Source organism: Chanos chanos, chromosome 6 (assembly GCF_902362185.1).
Source record: "Chanos chanos chromosome 6, fChaCha1.1, whole genome shotgun sequence".
Taxonomy (NCBI): Eukaryota; Metazoa; Chordata; class Actinopteri; order Gonorynchiformes; family Chanidae; genus Chanos; species Chanos chanos.
Window position 1 is genome coordinate 10763674 of NC_044500.1, and position 19367 is coordinate 10783040.

The 19367-nt window shown below is 43.0% G+C and overlaps 1 protein-coding gene across 3 annotated transcripts in view; it reads right to left on the reverse strand.

Annotated features, from left to right (window-relative positions):
- Positions 1-19367, reverse strand: part of tenm4 (teneurin transmembrane protein 4) — a 113914-nt gene that overhangs the window by 37028 nt on the left and 57519 nt on the right. For 2 of the 3 annotated variants that reach the window (XM_030777394.1, XM_030777397.1), the window contains 4 exons: positions 13266-13412; positions 11216-11432; positions 5962-6081; positions 1372-1633 (listed from right to left, as the gene is read on the reverse strand). In XM_030777394.1, coding sequence (XP_030633254.1) covers positions 1372-1633; positions 5962-6081; positions 11216-11432; positions 13266-13412 — 746 coding nt within the window. Of the gene's footprint in view, positions 1-1371; positions 1634-5961; positions 6082-11215; positions 11433-13265; positions 13413-16470; positions 16498-19367 lie in introns of all 3 variants that reach the window. The other variant, XM_030777396.1, reaches the window with a different exon arrangement.

Here is a 19367-nt window from a genome sequence, read left to right on the forward strand (position 1 = left end):
AGTGGTCAGTGAGGAACACTCTGTGGGCTGGAAAAAAAAAAAGATGGGAAAGACTCTTCACAAGAGTTAATACATTAAACAGCGTATTTGGAAAAACCTATAAGAGGTGAAAGGAAGTTGTTCGCTATTGTTACAAACTGGATAGCAAGTGGGATGCGATAGTTAGTCATTAATCTTTTGAACCAAATAGGAGAACAAAATAGTTAGGAAGGGAGACAAGGTACAGACAGATAAAAGAGAGGAGAGCACACATATACATACACACACTCCCACATTCATACACACACACACACACACACACACATATAAAACATCCACGCTCTCACCACAAACCACACATCTTTTCTCAAACAAACGCACGAGCACAGTGTACAATGCAACAAGACAAAACACGGTCACACACAAAAATAATTACCCCCTGAAAGAAAAGGAGGGCCTTTTGTGGCCTTTTCAGAAGTGCCCTGTAACCTTGTCCAGACATAACGCAAAAAAAAATTAACAACCATCTGGAAAGCTCTTGGCAAAACATAATTATCATCATTCCGCAAAAAGCTGCCACCGAGAACAAAATAAATTGGACTGTGTATCTCCGGCCAATTACATTTCCCAGATAAAATCACAGCGTTATCACCGGCAAGAGTTACTATTTTATTCCCTCTTGATGAATGCTCTCTGCAATCTGCTCTACTACATCAAGCCATGCCATCCTCCATCACCAACAAGGAAAAGCCGGCAATGAATCACAGCCACGCCGGATAAGTGGAGGCAGAGGGACAGGATATTCACGGATAAAAAAAACGGAGGTATGGAGGCTTCTGTGCGGATGAGGGTCGACGGAAAAAAAAAATATTTAAGCGGTTCCTACACGCTCTCGTCAGATCTTTCGGTTAACCCGTGTTTGATGTGGCGGTCGTGAAAACTGTCCCCACCACTGCACGGGATTTCGCTGGAATCATTAACTGTTCCCTCCAAAAAAAAAATGACAGCCTCCTCTACCGGCGGCCGATAAGCAAAGCTGAAAGATGACAAAGACAGATCGATAGACAGACAGATAGATAGACAGACAGACAAGCAGGCAGACAGATAGATAGATCGATAGACAGACAGATAGATAGATAGATAGATAGATAGATAGATAGATAGATAGATAGATAGATAGACAAACAGGCAGATAGATAGATAGATAGATAGATAGATAGGTAGATAGATAGATAGATAGATAGATAGATAGATAGATAGATAGATAGATAGATAGATAGATAGATAGATAGATAGATAGATAGATATGCTTACCTCCTGTGAGAAACTGGTTATAAAAGACTAAATGTACGTGTAGTTTCAGCTGAACCCATGGGTGGGAGAAGGGCTCACCTGTATTTCAGGTACGATGGCCCCCCTCTCGGCACAGGCCCCAGCGAAAGCGGTGAGGGGGGCAGGTAACACCACAGGACTCGGCCGCGTGAAGCTGCTCAGATCACAGCTGGGGATGTCATTGACCTCGTGCCGCATGACGATGGTGTCCATGACAAAGAAACGTCCCCATGGCAACCACAGTGTGTGCTCCTGAGTGATGAAGGGAGCACGCTCAAACCTCAGAGCAATGGCAATACCCCCGTTGGTCACCAGGTCAAAACTGGACACACACACACGTACAAAAAAGCATAAAAAGAGTTTAAAAGCCAGCTTACGTGTCGAATCACAACAAACAACAAGCCGTGTTCACTGAAAGTAGAATTAAATTGGACCTCATGCTGCAAACATGTTGTTTGTGTTTATTAAGATTCTTAACTTTATGATTACATAGCTTGTTGCTAAATCAAAACAGAATGCACATTAAACTTTTTCAAAAAAGAAAGCATTTTGAATCATCTCTATTTTTAATGAATTAAACATTTAATTTGGATTGTTAAGAAACTGTATGTATGGTGTAAGTATACATGAATATCAATACTATTTTTGTGAATTTCCAATCAATTAAAACAAGAGTATTAAAAGTTGTTATATCTACATAACATTTATTCTAACAGCCATTCATTTGTGTTTACAAACAATTTATTTCACAAAGGAAGAAAAAAATCTATTTCAAGAATATATCATCATTTTGGTAACTGCATTGGAAAGTTGAAACTACCACTGTTTTAGCTATGATAAGAGGATTATATACTCTGGTTACATTTGTTTTTCCAATTTAAAACTTCACTTTAAATTATAGATTTAGAAAGCCGGGAGGAAAACTCTATTAACAGGAGTCATATCTGTCTGAATAAGCTGCAAATACTGTATATGAATGCATTTGGTAACAATTTTTTTTTTTAAATTTTAGTAAAACTGCAGTAGTATATTAACAAAATAAGACAACACAATGTGCATGGCAATTGATCATCCTCATAAAAAAAATTCTTACAATCACATGAACACAACTCTCCATGTAAATATGATCAGCACAAAGTAAATCTACATAATTACAGTGCAAGATCGTTAGAATCAATAATTATGAACAGAAAGTCACCTTTTTTTTTTTTTTTTTTACAGCTGTGGAATAGGAACAATTTATAGCCACTGTAGCACAATAAAATTATGATGCCAATTTCCCACTTTTAGCTTTCATTTTATCAGCAATAACAAACCCACATCACGTGTAACTCTTACAGCGTAACCCTATAAGGATTAAAATGATTGTCGTAATTAATTATATCCCACCAAACGAGGGACTACAGTTAAAAAGGACACTGCTTGTCTACTCGGGGCTTTATCTGCCTGCCTCACAATGTGCACCAAACACAATGGTCCTCCTCAGCACTTTGATATATTGAGCTTAAATTAATGAAATCAGTTGAATAGGTTGCATAGAATTCCATTATTCTCTGTAGGGAAATAAAATTTTGTGAGCAGAGTTTCCTTCACCACAACTGCGCGCACGAGAGCTCTCAGCACCCGGGCCCTTTTCAGCAGCCACAGAGAGAGAAAGAGAGAGAGAGAGAGAGAGAGAGAGAGAGAGAGAAAGAGAGAGCGAGCGAGAGAGGGAGAGAAGGAGATTGAGATTGGAAGGAAAGAGTGCAGTTAGGCTGTGGGACTATTGATCTGTGAGCTGAGGCCTGTTCACTCACACATAACTCTTAAAACCCCTGCACTGCTAGCACACACTCTGCATAAAGAATGCCATGCTGGCCCCAGCTGCATTTGCTGCAAACAGCAAAAAAAAAAAAAAGAGAGCTTCCATAAAGCTTGTGTGCCTGCATCTAGATAAGATAAAACAAGCTGTTTGTCATGCTATCAGCAATGGCGTCGCTAGTTAGAGCTTTGTTCTCAGTTCATAAGCCTGTGAACTGTTTTTTTTTCCCCCCCAGTTTTATCTATTTTCACACAGACTCGAATTCACGAGGAGATACAGAAATTAAAGTACATTTATACCACGGTATTAAATTAATAATACGTATACTTTTTTTATCTTTAGTCTAAGTGTATAAAGTACCATGCTTGCAGACCATGATAAAAATATGTTTCAGATACTCCTGCATCATGAAAGGTCAAGCTTCTCCTGCACATATTATGTGAGCATACACACACGCACATACACACACACACACACACACACAGGCAGGCAGGCAGTCAGACATACGCACATGCACCTGCCCAACACAATGGCACTTTCTTAAAAGGCAATTAGCACCTGGTCATCTGTGGACTCCAGGGAGGACAGCCAGCTTGTGCCCAGGGAGCCTCGGCCTCCAAATTAAAGAGTAACTCAGCAGGCTTACGCTGGCTGGACATTAATTCAGCGACATATCCCACTGGACCACTATAAAAAGCCATACCCAGTCCCTCCCCTTCTCCTTTTTCTGATTGGCCGAGGCAGTAAACAAAGCTCTGCGCCAGCCTTTCCACAGTGCCCTTGTTTAAGTGCATGGGTGTGTATGGGTATGTGTGTACATGTGTGTGTGTGTGTCCTTGCATTGTGTGAAGCAGCACTGATCTGCAGTCAGAGCTAGTCAGGCGCGCCTTAACGCAACTGGACACGTGGCCTAAGGCCAACGCACCAATCGATGAGCGATTCACAACCCCTTATCAATCACGACAAGCACCTCAGGCCAAGTGACAAACTTTATTAAGCCCCTTGCACTTGTCAGACTTCTTAGGGTTTCAGAGAACATAGCGTTAGCCCAAAGGGGTATACCCTGTCGTGAGATTAGTCCACTGTACAAACGCCGCACGAGTCTTATTTTGGATCCACGGCATGGTGTTAGTTCGCTGATGTAACCAACGAAGAGGGTACTGCGCTCCCTGCTTCAGGGACCTGACTCATATTTTAATCCACCTACTCACAGTAATAAGATACAACCGCAACCAGAATGGTTCAGAAGTTCTTTAGAGTCGTGCGTGTCTCTTCATTAACAAAGAATAGCAGGAAAACTGAGTGACAGCGCAGTTCCTCCGGCATTTTTTACTGGTTCGGCCGCCGCTGTGGCTATCGGTGCATAAATGCCTTTTGTTCCTGGTGCTGAAGTTCTTTAGGGTGCGGGGCAGGCAATGAGAAAAAGCTAAGCTTCCTTCGACAATAAAGAACACATCATAAAAACGACTTGAGACAGCTTTCCCATTTCTAAGTGGCTGAACAGGTGCGTTTGTGATTTCACGCCGCACTGAGCCTGTTTACAGGGTTTGGCGCCGAGCTCCGCGAGGCTGCCCATGTTTACTGGAGGAGCCTGGGAGATGGAGGGATGTTTACAGATACGCTGGGAGGGAGAGACCGAGAGAGTGAGAAAAAGGAAGAGAGTGAGAGAGAGAGAGACGGGAGTGAGGTAACAGTGTGATCTTGTGAGGTAGGATGGAAAGGAATAACAATTCGCAGGAATGAGCGAAAGAGGAGGCAGAAGAGGGAGAGAGGGCGTGAGAGAGAGAGAGAGAGAGAGAGAGAGAGAGAGAGAGAGAGAGAGAGAGAGAGAGAGAGAGAGAGAGAGCACAACTGGAGGTGATGTAGGTAGAGAGATCTGTTCAGGAAAGGAACAAGAGAATAAAATGGTGGGTGGGTAATGGTAGAGGGACTGAGACAGGGGGAGGAATAGAGTAAAAAAAGAATAAAAAAAAAGAGGGATCAAGGTAGAGAGAGCGAGAGAGAGAGAGGAATCTTGATTAACTGTAGGCTGTATGATGGATGGTGCCTGGAAGGACGGGAGGAGAAAAGATCTCTGTTCTGGCTAAGAAGAAAAGAAAACACTCCCTCCTCTGTAAGCTTCCCTGATCAATTCTACTGATTTTGTGTGTGTGTGTGTGTCTGTCTGTCTGTACGTACACACACATTTGTGTGAGTTTTATTTGTGGGACAACACAGAAGCGGTCATGGATATATGGGCACCCATTTGTAAGTTCTCATTTATTTTTAGTTTTTTGTGGGAGTGAGAGGCACACAGACAGACAAAGAGATAGAGAAAGACACAGAAGAGAGAGAGAGAGAGAGAGAGAGAGAGAGAGAGAGAGAGAGAGAGAGAGAGAGAGAGAGAAAATGAGAAGAAGTGGGGTCAAAAAGCGATGGGGTTAAAATGCAGTCTATGTCTCTTGCCTAAAAGCAGATGAGAAGTTGGGGGATAACCAGGTACTCATCTTGCTTGGGTCCAAAAGAAACAGACCACAGATAGAATTCTCACAAGACAGACTGTGAGATATTAACACAAAAGACAGCCAGTGGGCTGAAGCATTTTCTCCACTCCTTTTTTTTTTTGACTCAGAGTACTTCTTGCACCTTTTTGATGTATCAAAAGGTACCCTATATATATATATATATATATATATATTTTTTTTTTTTTTTTTCTCCAAAGCCAGTCACTAGAGAACTCTTTTGAGGTGTATCCCGACCCAAGCAAGTTGAAACGCAGGTTTATCTGCACAACTAAACCGACGCACCCAAAATCAATCTCTCGGTCCAGCATCCAAGTCCGAGTACACCGCACAAGTCAAGTCTCTTACCTTCCATCCTGTCGTGTGATGGTGTAGCCGTAGGCAGGGTTGTTGATGAAGCTGATGTTCACTCCAACCAGAGGAGTTCCGTCAGAGGTCACCACTTGTCCACGGATGACACAGGCGTGACTGGGCAAATAATAAAAAAAAAAAAAAAAAAAAACATCCAACAGCTGGTAAGCGACTAATTCACTCCAGTCGTGAAGCACAGAGAAATGGATGAGCTTTCAATTTTTTTTTTTTCAGGAGTAGTTTTTAATTACTTAAATAATTAATTAAACATGGCTTTGGGGAAATCTCATGGGTTCTCGGTCTTAAGAGCTAAAAAGATAATGAGCGGGGGGGGGGGGGGGGGGGGGGGAAATTACGAGTTGAATTTTACTTTCTTTCATCCTAATTAAAACGAGAGATGCATTTGTATCGCTGGAGAACTCAAAGGAGAGCGCGATATTGAGGTATCATTGACTTCAACCACTGGAGTGGTTATCAGGACTTCAAATGATCTCAGAGTCCAGAGATGTTATCTTTTTCTTCTGTAAAGTTGAGTGCGACTGATCAATATGAGAGTCACTTCAAAAGCTGCATACATACGGACACATACACACAGATGTACATATATACCTTGAGCTCTAGAGAGGCTTAGCAGTTATACATACACTTTTATCCACTGGTAAATAACCCTTTTCAAAAATTTCTTCAGGTTACATGTCAAATTCATCATATTTCGTATAACATTTATGAAACACACACACGGGTCACCTTGCACTATACATATGGCATTGTAGTCTCGCACAAGGCATACCGCACTGACTTCTTAACATACATAAAAGCCAAAAAAAGCCCACCTGTTTCAATTCTGTTTTCAAGTTTTCTTTTCATGTGTGTAACATACATGCATTTCCCAACAAAGGATAAAATTCGACCAACCCCTACCACCAAAAATTCAATATTTCCACCGCACCTTGAATACTACAGAAAAAAAAGGGACACGTAATAACTATTGGCTGCGTTGGTTAAGCCTCAGATGACCGTGTTTCTGAAAAATGAGGCTGTGGGCATGTTCGTCTACATTAGGTCTTAAACATTTGCCACACACTGGAAACAATTAACACCGGGTACGGAAGCGGGCCGCCCTCGTCACGTCCTTACTTCAGGCAAGATCATTCACCCAACGATACCCCGGTCCCCACGAGCCCTGCCGTATGCTAATTTGGGCAGGGACTCACCTTCACTAGACCTTGGCACAGCACCGAACTCTCTGTAAACAAGCAGCAAGGCAGCACACCCGTCCGCGGCACTCATCCGGCCACTCGCGTCCCCACAGAATGACAATCAAAGCGGAGGGGGAACGAGGCAGGACTGATCGCTCGTGCCAACAGTTTGTTTAAGCGGTTCTCATTTGCGAGGGGTAGTGGTCCACATTTTTTTTTTTTTTTATTATTATTATTATTTCGGGAGAGATGGAACAGCGCTGCTGGAACTATCTACTCTCCGAGACGGAACGGGGTGTTGTGTTGTTTCTCGAGTTGCCCCCAGCGAACGATTTAAATATTGACGTCAAATACTACATGGTGGGCGGGGGGGGGGGGGGGGGGGGGGGGGCAGTGGCAGCCAGACGGCGTGAAAGTGCTGAGATGGTGCAAAACTGTGAAAGCTCAAAGGGAGATTTTCAAAGTCTCTCCGGAGCATAGCATTCGCTATCACAGAAGACTGAAAACTGTTTCGTGGTTTTTTTTTTTTGTTTTTTTTTTTTACCAAACACAACCAGAGATACACGCCTACAAAATAAAAAAAAAAAAAGGAGAGGAGAGGAGAGGAGAGAATTCATCACTAAACACCACAATCTCGAGAAATTCACAGAACAGAATCTAAAAAGTGTTAGTACTACGTCAGTAGCAAACGCCTCCTCTCCTACAAAAGGTTAATAAAAGCTTGAACATCGCTGGAGTTACAGTAACTAATTTTAAACCTGATTTTCATACACAAAATTATATGGATGGCAATCGAGAGTCTTGGAGGTGCTGTCAGATATGTTGTATATCCTACCTGCCATTAGACACAGCATTGAGAACTGAATATTCTTAATTGAAGCATACTTAAAATGGAGTGAAAGACGTCTGAAATCATCACCGTGACAAATGAAATACCATTATCGTTATTTAAGCTATTTACTTTAAGATTACATAAAGCACATAAACATAAGCACACCCACTCTCTCATTATCACTCCATTACTGTTCCTTCACTTTTCCCAGAATATCCTCACAGTCCTAAATAAGCTAAGTGGAGAGGAATGAATGCAGAACTATCTGAAGCTCTTTCTCTGTCTCTGTCTCTCTCCCTTCCTCCCTCTCTCTCATCCCTGTTTCTGCGCGGCGGTAACAGGGGCTAAGTACCCTCAGATGTAGCAAACAAACAACTTGACCTGAAAAGCATTTAAGCATTTTCAGCTAAATACATTTATTACTCTGTGGTAGTGGTGTCTGTCTGAGAGCTCGTTGAATAAATATGGAATACGAGGGAAGGAAGTGAAAAAATAAAGAAAGAAAGAAATAGACAGACAGACAGACAGATAGATAGAAGTTTCCTGAAATCCACCGACGGAAGCCTCTGCCTGCTGGTGTTAGACGAACACTGTGCCTACAATATGCCGTGGGCCCATGTATTCTGTGTCACTGGGAGAGTATAGTGGCTTTGTAAAGCACCGCCAGGGCTGCTTTTTTGTGGTGGGACCTGACTGCTGGAACCTTCCAACACGTCTTCCAGCAGCTAGAGGATCGATAGAGGCCTGCTCGAGTGACAACAGGGACCTCTTCACACTAGTTCTGCATGTCTCTGAGACAGACCCAGCTGTGGCTGGAGAGCCACCATCAGCCCCCTCTCCTATCTGTCAGTGGTTGGGGGAATGAAGCCCAGCATGAATAATATATACTGGATGATATTTTTAGGTGAGCCAAGGTCCCAGGTCTCGTGGTCCATTGCTGGTTTCTCAGGTTTTATTTATTTATGTCTCTCTCTCTTTTTTTTTTTTCCTAAGAAAGAGACGTAAGATTGTCGAGACCTCTCCTTAGTATAATGAAGAGAAATAGTGAAATGTGGAGAGGTCTCCCTGAATGTCATAAAAATGTCACATACGGAAAATGTCACATTTCAAGTGTATTCCACTAGTCTTCATTGACACGTCCATAAGAGGTGCTATCAAAAGCCCTCGAAGTATTTTCTTCCACGGTCCGAGAGCAACTGAGGTTATGCGTTGAGCATCTTGACATTAACTGACTGCCAATAGACTGAATTGGGAAAGTTTCTCTCAATATGCGCTGGACCGGGAAGGAGATTAGGCGGGAAAGGCCGAGGGGGGGGTGGTTGGGGTGGGTGTTGTAACTGGGAACGCGAGGATAGGAATCCACTGGCCTTGACTTTGAAGTGCTGAAACGTCATTAGGGACAGCACGGATCAGAACGAGAGAGATTGGACATGCTGGTGGCTCAAACACACACATATACACACACACACACACACACACACACAAAAAAAGAAAACGGTGCCACGTCCATACCCCGGGGCCTCGGGCCTGCCCGACAAACGCGAGCGTTACGGAGCCGGAGAAGCTGCGGAGATGATTACAGTGAAGGAAATGATCCTGCTCCTGCTGAAGCTCTTCTAAACATCCATTTCCGCTAGAGGAACAAAGCAGCAGCGCTGGCCTAAAAATAGGATGCTCTGTAGCCAAGACCTCTTTGGCACATTACGCCTCAGCCTTAAGGAGATGAAATCAAAACACCAGGCCCCACCAGGCTCTACCATCAAAGGCATTCTTCACACACACACACAAAAAAAAAAAGAATAAAGAGATACTCATGGTTTTTTTTTGGGTTTTTTTTTTGTCTTTTTCTTTTTTTTTTGTTGCTTTTTGTTTTCCGCTTTTTGATTTTCCCTTGAATAGTCTTTGAAATGTTTTTTTTTTTTGTGTGTTTTGTTTTGTTTTGTTTTAAAAAAAAAAAAAAACAGGCGATAGATTTCTTTTCTTTCTTTTTTTTTTTTTTTTTTTTTGTTAAGTGTTTGCTTTTGCGTTTCAAACGAAAGTTATGAATAGGGGGGACGGTAAAAATCAACTCACGACATGTATGCTAATAAAGCGGCACAGGATCTCATGAGCGTTTACAGAAGAAAAGAAGAAGAAGAAGAAGAAAAAAAAAAAGAAAAAACACAGGCGAGAGAAAGGCGGAGAAGTCACGTGAAAATCAGCGACAGCCGCATTCTCATTCTCTCTCTCTCTCTCTCTCTCTCTCTCTCTCTCTCTCTCTCTCTCTCTCTCTCTCTCTCTCTCTCTCTCTCTCTCTCTCTCTCTCTCTCTCTCTCTCTCTCTCTCTCTGAGCTGTGAAACAGACTCTGTCTGTGAGGCTGAATTTTTGCGCCCCTGCCATTGGGAGTACGTCTCCGACGTACAACTGTACGGTAAAAAAGAGAGTAAAAATCAAACACATGAATATGTGATGGCCTATGATAAGACAGAGCTTTGGCTGAGCCGTAGTGGACTGATTTACAATTCCTCTGTCAGTCAAGCAGCTGACAGTACAATGTGCCTCTCCGTTACTGATCATTACTCTGGGCGGATTCCATTTAAAAAGAGAATGAAACAGTTGAAAAAATACAGAACACTGTGAAGCAACGCTTCTTGTCAGTCAGATGGAGTCTCAGAGATGTAACGGATGAGCGCAGCACTGTAAGATGTTTACTGCGGGAAGCAAGAGATGTTTAATATTGTCCGAGAGTGAGAATTAAAATTACATGAACGCACACCGCACGCGCGCGCGCACGCACACACACACACACACACACACAATAAAGGTACTCTCATTTTACATATGTGTTTTAAAATGCTGTGTGTGTTCAGCAAAGATTTGGGCTAACAAAGAGAATCTACATTACCAGTTATATCTCTCCAGCAGTCGACCTACAAGTTGGTTTTAAGCCGGTATGTCTTGTATGTCTCGCGTGGTTTATTTCTTCATTTAATGTTGCATGTTAAGGCACATACACCGACGCACAAAAGTTTGGTTCCGATTCTGATTGGGAAGTGATTTGACAGATTGGACGGGATTTTTGGAACGTCTCCCGGTCGGATGAATTTTAAAGCTGAGTCAACATTCCCTACGCTGAATAAAACTCTCCAATACACCAAACTGTCACCGCGCATTTACCCGACAGATCCGACCGTTTAGTTGTGGGCTGCAAGAACTTATTCTATGCCCGTGGCTGCTCACCTGCCGTCGAAAGGGTTAGCTCCGGGGATGACGTGGGTGCTGTCACGACCCACCAGAAAGCGTACTCGCTGGAAGAAGGACTGCATGTTTCTCTGACCGGTGGAGATCTGCGTCTCCTGAATGATGTCGAGTGGGTCTGGGGAACCCACACATAAGGAGGTGGAGTGGCACGAGGCTTGGAGACAACAGTCAGGATCCATACAGTCCACCAGCCCATCTGACAACAAAAGGAAACAAACAAACACACAAAGAAACAAACAAGTGTTGCTTAGAAAACGGTAGAGTTTTTTTTTTTCTTCATAGTTCATCTGAAGAACCTGCAAAACAAACAAAAAAAAAGAGACAATAACAACTAATAAAGCCTGAAATACGGTTTCTAGGCGTCCTACCGGTTCATAGAACCAACAGCGGGTGTTTGTTGGCTTGATATTTGGCATGCGCTTCCTCAGGTATATACTTTTTTCCTGTTCTTGATATCAGGTTAGATTTGTTTGAGTTCTGGTGAATGACACTCTCTCACTCACTGTAGTCAGTGATTCAGATCCATAGGATTATTATAAGCATACACAGATCCACTAACACATCTAAGAGCGTGAGAAATTATTGATTCCATTGGTCATTTTTCTTTTTTTGCGCATCTTAACTCTTCTAGGAAAAAAAACTGCAGTAATAACAAGTCTACTACTACTACTACAACATCTACAACTTCTTCTTCTTTTTCTGCTTCTTCTTCAAACTACCTTTTTGAGTAAAGCATCTTTCTTCGCCCTCCACATTTCCACACCTCTTCTAGCCGGCCTCCCTTCCTCCTTCCACTTGTAATTCGGCTGAAATAATTCAAGACTGTGGGGAGTGCTGAGAGGCGCACTTTAGCACGCTGAAGTGGGTCATCTCACCGCTCTCTATCCTCTTCGCTTTCAGGAACCTCTCTGGCCAGATGGGCATGTTAAAAATAACACCTCTGCTAGCCAGAGTCACTCCTCTGCTCCTCAGCCTCCTGATTCAGCCAACTCCATGAAATAGCAAATTTTTATTTTTTTTTAATTTTTTTTGGGGTAGGATGTATATCGTATATATGATTTGAGATTCGTGTCAGCTACTGTGTATTATCTCTTGAGTGTGGTTTTCCATAAACATTGAATTTCCTCTTATCATGTGATCCATGGAACACCATCAAACCGAGTTTTCGTTTCTGCTAACTAGTGACAATACCACATCAGTATTGGAACCCTGCAGTCAGCACGCATCACATCTAGACGGAGTGTGAGGCCATCTCTCAAGGTGAAGTGTCAGAATGGCCAAGGCCTTGCCAAGGGGAGGTAAATAGGATCCTGGGTAAATGAGAAATGGAGGCTGCATGGAATGACTCACTCAGTCTGAACCGAAGGTAACTGTTGGGGAGGCATGCCTTGAGTGTGTTTTCCCGAGCGAGTGTGTTCTGTACTCTATGTGGTCTGTGACAAGTTCAGGCTGCTGTTGATTTGGATGCTTGGCAGGGGGTCAGCCCCAAGGCTGAGGCCTGCTGGGAGATTCAGGTTCAGCACGGTGGGATTTGTAAGACCCCTCTCTGCTCAGCCTAGGTAACACTAAGCCTCTAATTCTTACCTCAGCACAGTTTCCTTCCCAAACCAACCCCAGAGCACCTCCAGGCAGGTCTGCACATATCCTCATCTATTTAAAGTGCTACCTGTTTGTGACTGCAAAGCTCTCAACTAGTCCAGGAACAGGCCTGAACACCACCATAGACAATTTCCAGCAGCTACTCATCACAGTGCAGGATTTACAACTCAACACAAATCACACTGCAAGACCCTAACAAGGTGGAGGAAGTAGCAAAGACAGAAAAAACAGAAGTAATAGTAGCAGTAGAAGAAGAAGAAGAAGAAGAAGAAGAAGAAGTAGAAGAAGAAGAACAAAAACAACAAGAACGAGAACAAGAAGGGCAGTAAGAAAAGGCAACATCAACAAACCGTAAGGGAAAAGAAAAGAGAGAAAGTGTAGATTTCTGAGTTGAGTCGACAGGAAATTTTAGTTTAGCGTTCGCGTTTACCTCCGTCGTTATCCTTGCCGTCGCTGCAAGCCGTTTCCATGGAGGTGTCACAGCCCAGACCCCTCCAGCCCAGCTGACAGACGCAGTACCAGCCGTTGTTACCCAGAGTGCACCTGCCATTACCGTTACACAGGCCTGGGCAGCCCTCTGCACAGACACAAGCATAAAACACGGACTGATACATAAAACTCAACTGCAACAACACGCGATTAATAAACCACAAAAAACAAAATCCAGATGCACAAAAAGAAGGTTTTAGACATTTCTTTACGAGGGAAAACAACTTAATTTTTTTTTTGTTCTCCAGAAAACACATAGAAGACAGAAGTTGTGGGTGGAAGAACTGACTATGGCTCATAATGGCTCGTGACTTTGGGTGATTAATTTGATACACCTATTGTTAAGCCTCCCCTTATCCCTTTGAAGTGAACTCCTATTGCAGGGATGTACTAAATCAATAGTCTCTCATTAGTACTGTACAATAGATCTTACCCACGATCCAGAGGAGGAGAAAGAGGGCAGACAAGGAGATGTGACTGCGAAGTGTTTTCTCTTGTATTCGTATTTCAAAGGAGGTCTCTTATAACTGCCTTTTAAAAGCGTATGATTAATAGCTCTAATAAAGTGCTATTCTATGCCTGTCATTACTTGAACTGCGGAGACTTATACGTGACTAATCTTCAGTCAATCTAGGGGATGTACAAAGAGAGGAGGGGAAATGACTGTACGACATACAACAAGAACAAAAAAAAAAAAAAGGCTTCGTATGAATATTGCGATACAAAAGAGCGTCATGTAATAAGAGTGAATTGTGACAGGCTGTTGATGCCAGCATGATGTGGAAGGCACTGGCGACACAAACCTGAGGACAGAGAGAGAGAGAGAGAGAGAGAGAGAGACAAAGAGAGTGAGAGCGAGAGCAAGGGGGGGGGGGGCGCAGAGAAACAGAGAGATGTGTGTGCTTACATTGATGGGTACAACAATCTTACACACCTCTGTGGGTGTCTGTCACAGATATCTTGGTTCCTTTTTCTTTTCTTTTTTTCTTATTGTACCTTCCGTTCTTTCTTTCTGTCTTTTTTTTACATTCCTCTTGTCTCCTCCTTGCCATTTATCGGTTACCTTTTTTTTTATTCAATTCCCGCTGACGGGAAACAGACGCGCGAGGCGAAACTTCTGCGCTATCAAACGTAAAATCCCGACAAGCTTTATGCAAACGAGGATCCTGGCCCGCAAAGATGTTCTGTTCTGACCTATTTTGTCAGCGACGGTTACCGAGGCGGCTCACGGCTCTTACATCAGAGACGCTGACAAAAGAGCGGAGCGATGAGAAAAGGAAAAAAGAGAGGAGAGAGCATGAGAAGGACAGATAGGAAAAGAAAAAGTAGCGTGGTCACACGATAAAGACGGGGAGAGAGAGAAACCCTCGGCAGACCTCTTTATAGAGAGGATGGTGAGAGCCCTTGCAAAGCAGAAAGATATATATATATATATATATATTATATGGATCTTATGTACAAAGCTTACTTTCATATGGTAAGAGAAATATCTCTCCCTGAATTCAATTAATCTAGCAAAAAAAAAAAAAAAAGAAAGAGGATGAAGAAAAAAAAAAGCAAAACAACAACAACAAAAGAGCTTTAAAAGACGTCTCTGAGGAAAAACAGCTTTGATCTTATGACGTATGACTCAGCATCACGCTGTTCTGAAATTTAAGCTTTAGTTCTTCAAGAAATCAATCTTGTTTGTTTCAAAAATGTAAGGTCTTCAAAGAACGTGATTAACTTAATGTCGGCTTTGTAACAATACGTTTTACGCGGCTCCCGAAACCCTATCCTTATAAACAATGCACAGATCATCAAATCATAGTTTGGACCTACGCAGCAATTCCTTGCAAAACTGCAGGGCGTTTTAAGATACGTCACTTAAGCATGCCGACATTCTACGCTAAGAAAATGCTAGACTTTAGGCCGTTAACGACCACCGTCGCTTTATTTCAACGAGATCTAAACAGGTAAGACACTGTCCACGGGCCTCTCGGGAAACTCTCACTGAAACGTGTTAAATTTAAAGACGCTTGTCATTTTGAGGTTCATTATTAAAAGCAGGCTTCTCCCTTTAAACAAAATGGACAGACAGCTCCGTCTCGAACCCGTGGAGGGGGGGTGGCCGATTAGTCAGCTCTGAATGCTGATTACAAGGATAAATAAATAAAGATCCCGGCTCAGTTGGCGATGGTTCAGCTTAATTGGCCGCCCTTTCAGAGAGAGGCCCCTGTGGAGGATGAGTGAGTCTGTCTGAAACTGCTCCAGCACACGGATAAAAAAGTGTCGCAAGGATCCCTACCAGAGCAGCTCTCAGTGCGGGTGGTCCATCATTCAGGACACCAGAAGTTAGGTAGAGAGAGACAGAGAGAGAGAGAGAGAGAGAGAGACAGAGGGAGGGAGAGAGAGAGAGAGAGAGAGAGAGAGAGAGTGAGAGAGAGAGAGACTGAGAGAGGGAGAGAGGGAGAGAGAGAGAGAGAGGGAGAGAATGTTTGTGCGTGCGCGTGTTCGCGGGGAAAGAGGTAAGTTGCTTTGTCTCTGTCCTTCATCCGCAGGGCCACGCGACGCATTTTTGATCAGCGTACGCTTCGCGCGTTCCTGTCTATCATCCCTCCTTTTCAGCTCTTTCACAGACGCACACAGTCATCCATTACATATGGCACGGGTTATGTCACGGCTGCCCACCTCTGCCCCCACCCTCTTCATCCTACCACAGCCCTCCTGGCACCACGACACTGGGGCCAAGGACAGCCGGTCCCAACCACGGCTGCGTCGCCTCCGCCAAAGATCATTCACCTAGTGCCAAAGTGCTAAGTGGTAATGGCTATGTGGTGTGATGACTAAAAGTCAATGGAGGAAGGTGATTGTGTGTCTGTCAGAGAAACTGAGAAAGAGAGAGAGAGAGAGAGAGAGTGAGAGAGAGAGTGAGAGAGAGAGGGAGAGAGAGAGAGAGAGAGAGAGAGAGAGAGAGGTGAGAAAATTGAGTGACTGTTAGGACGGAGAGGCGGAGGACGAAGTGAAAGAAGTGGAAGAGCGTATTCTTTTTTTTTTTTCTTTTTTTTTATGAAGGCTGGGATGAGCTATGGAGGGAGAGAGCCAGACACACAATGGTTTGCACGAAAGAAAGGAAGAGAGGAAGAAAGGAAGAAGGTATGCCATACCTTTCACTACCTTATCCAGATAGTGAGCTTGGGAGATAAAAGACAGGACATATAAGGGAGGTTTGAAACAGTGCTGCTTCCAGGACAAGACAGACGACAGCTAAGGCTACAGTGGATGTTAGTGCCGCTGTCACTACGGAAACGGAAAGAAGGTAAGAGTAGCAGCGAAACCAACCGCATGCATCGTGAGCGGTAACAAAACACACACAAGCCAGGACAGAGGGAAAGGGATGGTTAAAAGAAAAAGAGAAAGACAGGCGGATAGATAGACAGATAGATAGAGAGAGAGAGAGAGAGAGAGAGAGAGAGAGAGAATAGCACAAAAAATATCTATTTCTGTGCATTCCTGTTTACTGGGCTCTGCTACCACGAGAAACATTTCTTAAACAAGATTCTACCTGAAAATACGGGGTTAAAAATTGATGGAGTAAGTCATACAACCATTTAATATCTGAAACCATATCGTTTTGACAGGAGGTCAGAGGAGAACCCGAAGGAAAGCTTTTCATCTAAGACCACCTGAGGAGCGAGTGGTAAACACAAACCCTTCTGAGAGCAAAAAAAAAAATCCATGATAGAAATAACTCGTCAAATGTACCTTTGTCTTTTTCGTACTTCACTCATAATTATTGATTTAAATTCGAGAACTCTATCTTAATACTGTGACAGTGAGGTATCTGGCGCTGAAGATTGGGCATCTCACTACGGCACATATAAAAGGTGTATCAATAATGCATTAGAAAGATATTAAACATTCAATGACTAAGCTTGCACTCTGTGCCTGATATAAAAAAAAAGAAAAGAAAGAAAAAAAAAAGAAGAAAAAACCTAAAGGCGCTTTCTGAATCTTGTGCGAGAAGCCATCTTGCTTTGCACTATAGGGGGAATTCTCTATTCTAAATATAAATCAAGTTCCCTTCTCTTTTATTTGCTTCTTTGAGAAGCAGTGGTAAGGGTTCTATTGTGTGTCGACTCTGCCTGTCTTATCTGTAGTCACTGACTGATAAGGGCTAAAATCAAATGATGCAGTGGGGAGCGGCAATGACACCTAAGAACTGCGTCATCTGCTTCCACTCAGCTAGAGTGGCAGAGGTACCACTCCAAAAAAACAAAAAAACCAAAGTACAGACACAGAGACAGAGACAGACAGAGAAAGAGAGAGAGAGAGAGCGGGAGAGAGAGAGAGAGAGAGTGAGAGAGAGAGAGAGAGAGAGAGAGAGAGGGAGAGAGAGAGAAAGGGAGAATGACTAACAGAGTGGGAGCGGGAGTACAAAAAGACAATAGTCAGATATGGCGAGAGCAAAAAGGGAGAGAGAGAGAGAGAGAGAGAGAGAGAGGGAGAGGGAGAGAGAGAGGGAGAGAGAGAAGCATCCATGGAAACACACAATGGTACAGAGACAGGCACACTGGGAAAGGCAGTCTCCCAGAACAGGTCATCTCTTTGGTTCAGTTTGTTTGGGGTCACTTGGAGAAGAATGAAGATTCAGAGGAGTGAATAGAAGCACAGGGAGAAAAATAAACATCTGCAAAAACTGAGCTACCTCATGCAGCAATATACATACAAACAACTGAATAAACCTGAAACTTCTTTTTTTTTTTTTTTCGTTCTTAGGCGTTATGTTTGTATTTCAATTTTTTTTGTATCCTAACCCACTGCAATGCTCTCCTAGTCTAACCCAATTGCTCATTTCCACATAATTAAAACAAACAAATAAATAATAAAATAAACGAAAATAAATGAAAATAGAGAAAAATAAACCCGATAGGTCGACCGTCGTACAGGTCAACGTGTCACATTAATGTTGCCCTGGTATTACAAGCAGTGGCTACAGGGCAAGATTACTGTTGCATGTTTATTTTATTTTATTTTATTTTATTCTTTCTTTCCTGAGCCAACCTGCAGGACTTCTACAAAACAGTTTAAGGCTGAGTCTTGCTGTGATGTTAGCCTTAGCGTCCTGCTGCTTGTCCTCCCAGAAAAACAAATCCTCTTGTCCCTGTGGCTGACTGCCAAACCAAAGCGGTACGGATCGCTCTGATACTGACCATTAAATTCTGCTCAGCTGAGGCATGGTCTCTGGTGCTCTATAAACTCAGGATATGCATCATCATACGCAGAGAGATAAAGATGGAGTGAGAGAGAGAGAGAGAGGGAGAGAGACTGAAAGAAATAGAGAGGGGGGGGGGTACTACTCAGTCAAATGTCCAAATACTGATTCTTTTACCCCCCCCCCCCCCCCCAAAAAAAATTGCTGTGCACATTATGGAAGCAAACAGCTTAGGAAGTTAGCTATGAGAGGCAATTCCCCTCTTTGACAGATGGTTCTATTCTGGTCATTTTTTTATTCAGTGACTCAATTTGACGTGATCAGAAAATGTAATCAAAACACGAGAAGGGGGGGGGCTGTTCAGTTCCATATGAGAGTGACATTTTTTAATCAAACTCAAAATAAAAGTTGCAAAGGCAAATTTGGTTTTTTCTTTTTTTTAAAAAAAAAAAAAAGAAAGATCATAAATTCGTTTAAGAATAGTAAATTTATTTTTCCAGTCAAGTGACTTGCTAAAAAAGAATGTCTTTCCAGTGACTGCAGATGTTTGTATTTCAAATCAACAAATCAAAAGAGGAAGAGGACGGAGAAAAAGGATGGGGGGGGGATGAGCAGAAATGAAAGAACACCTTAGCACATTCCCACATTAAAATGCATGAAGGCAAGCTTCAGATCCTTCAGCAAACCTGTTCATGCTATGCCAAGTTGCACAAATTCAATTAAGCATGCTCCCCAACACCCCCCACCCCCCCCCCACCCTCGGTTTCTCCCTCCTTACCCCCACCTCCCCCAGACCAAACCCTCGCCCAACACTTCACACGTATGCATCTTCCCCTGTGCCCCCCTCCA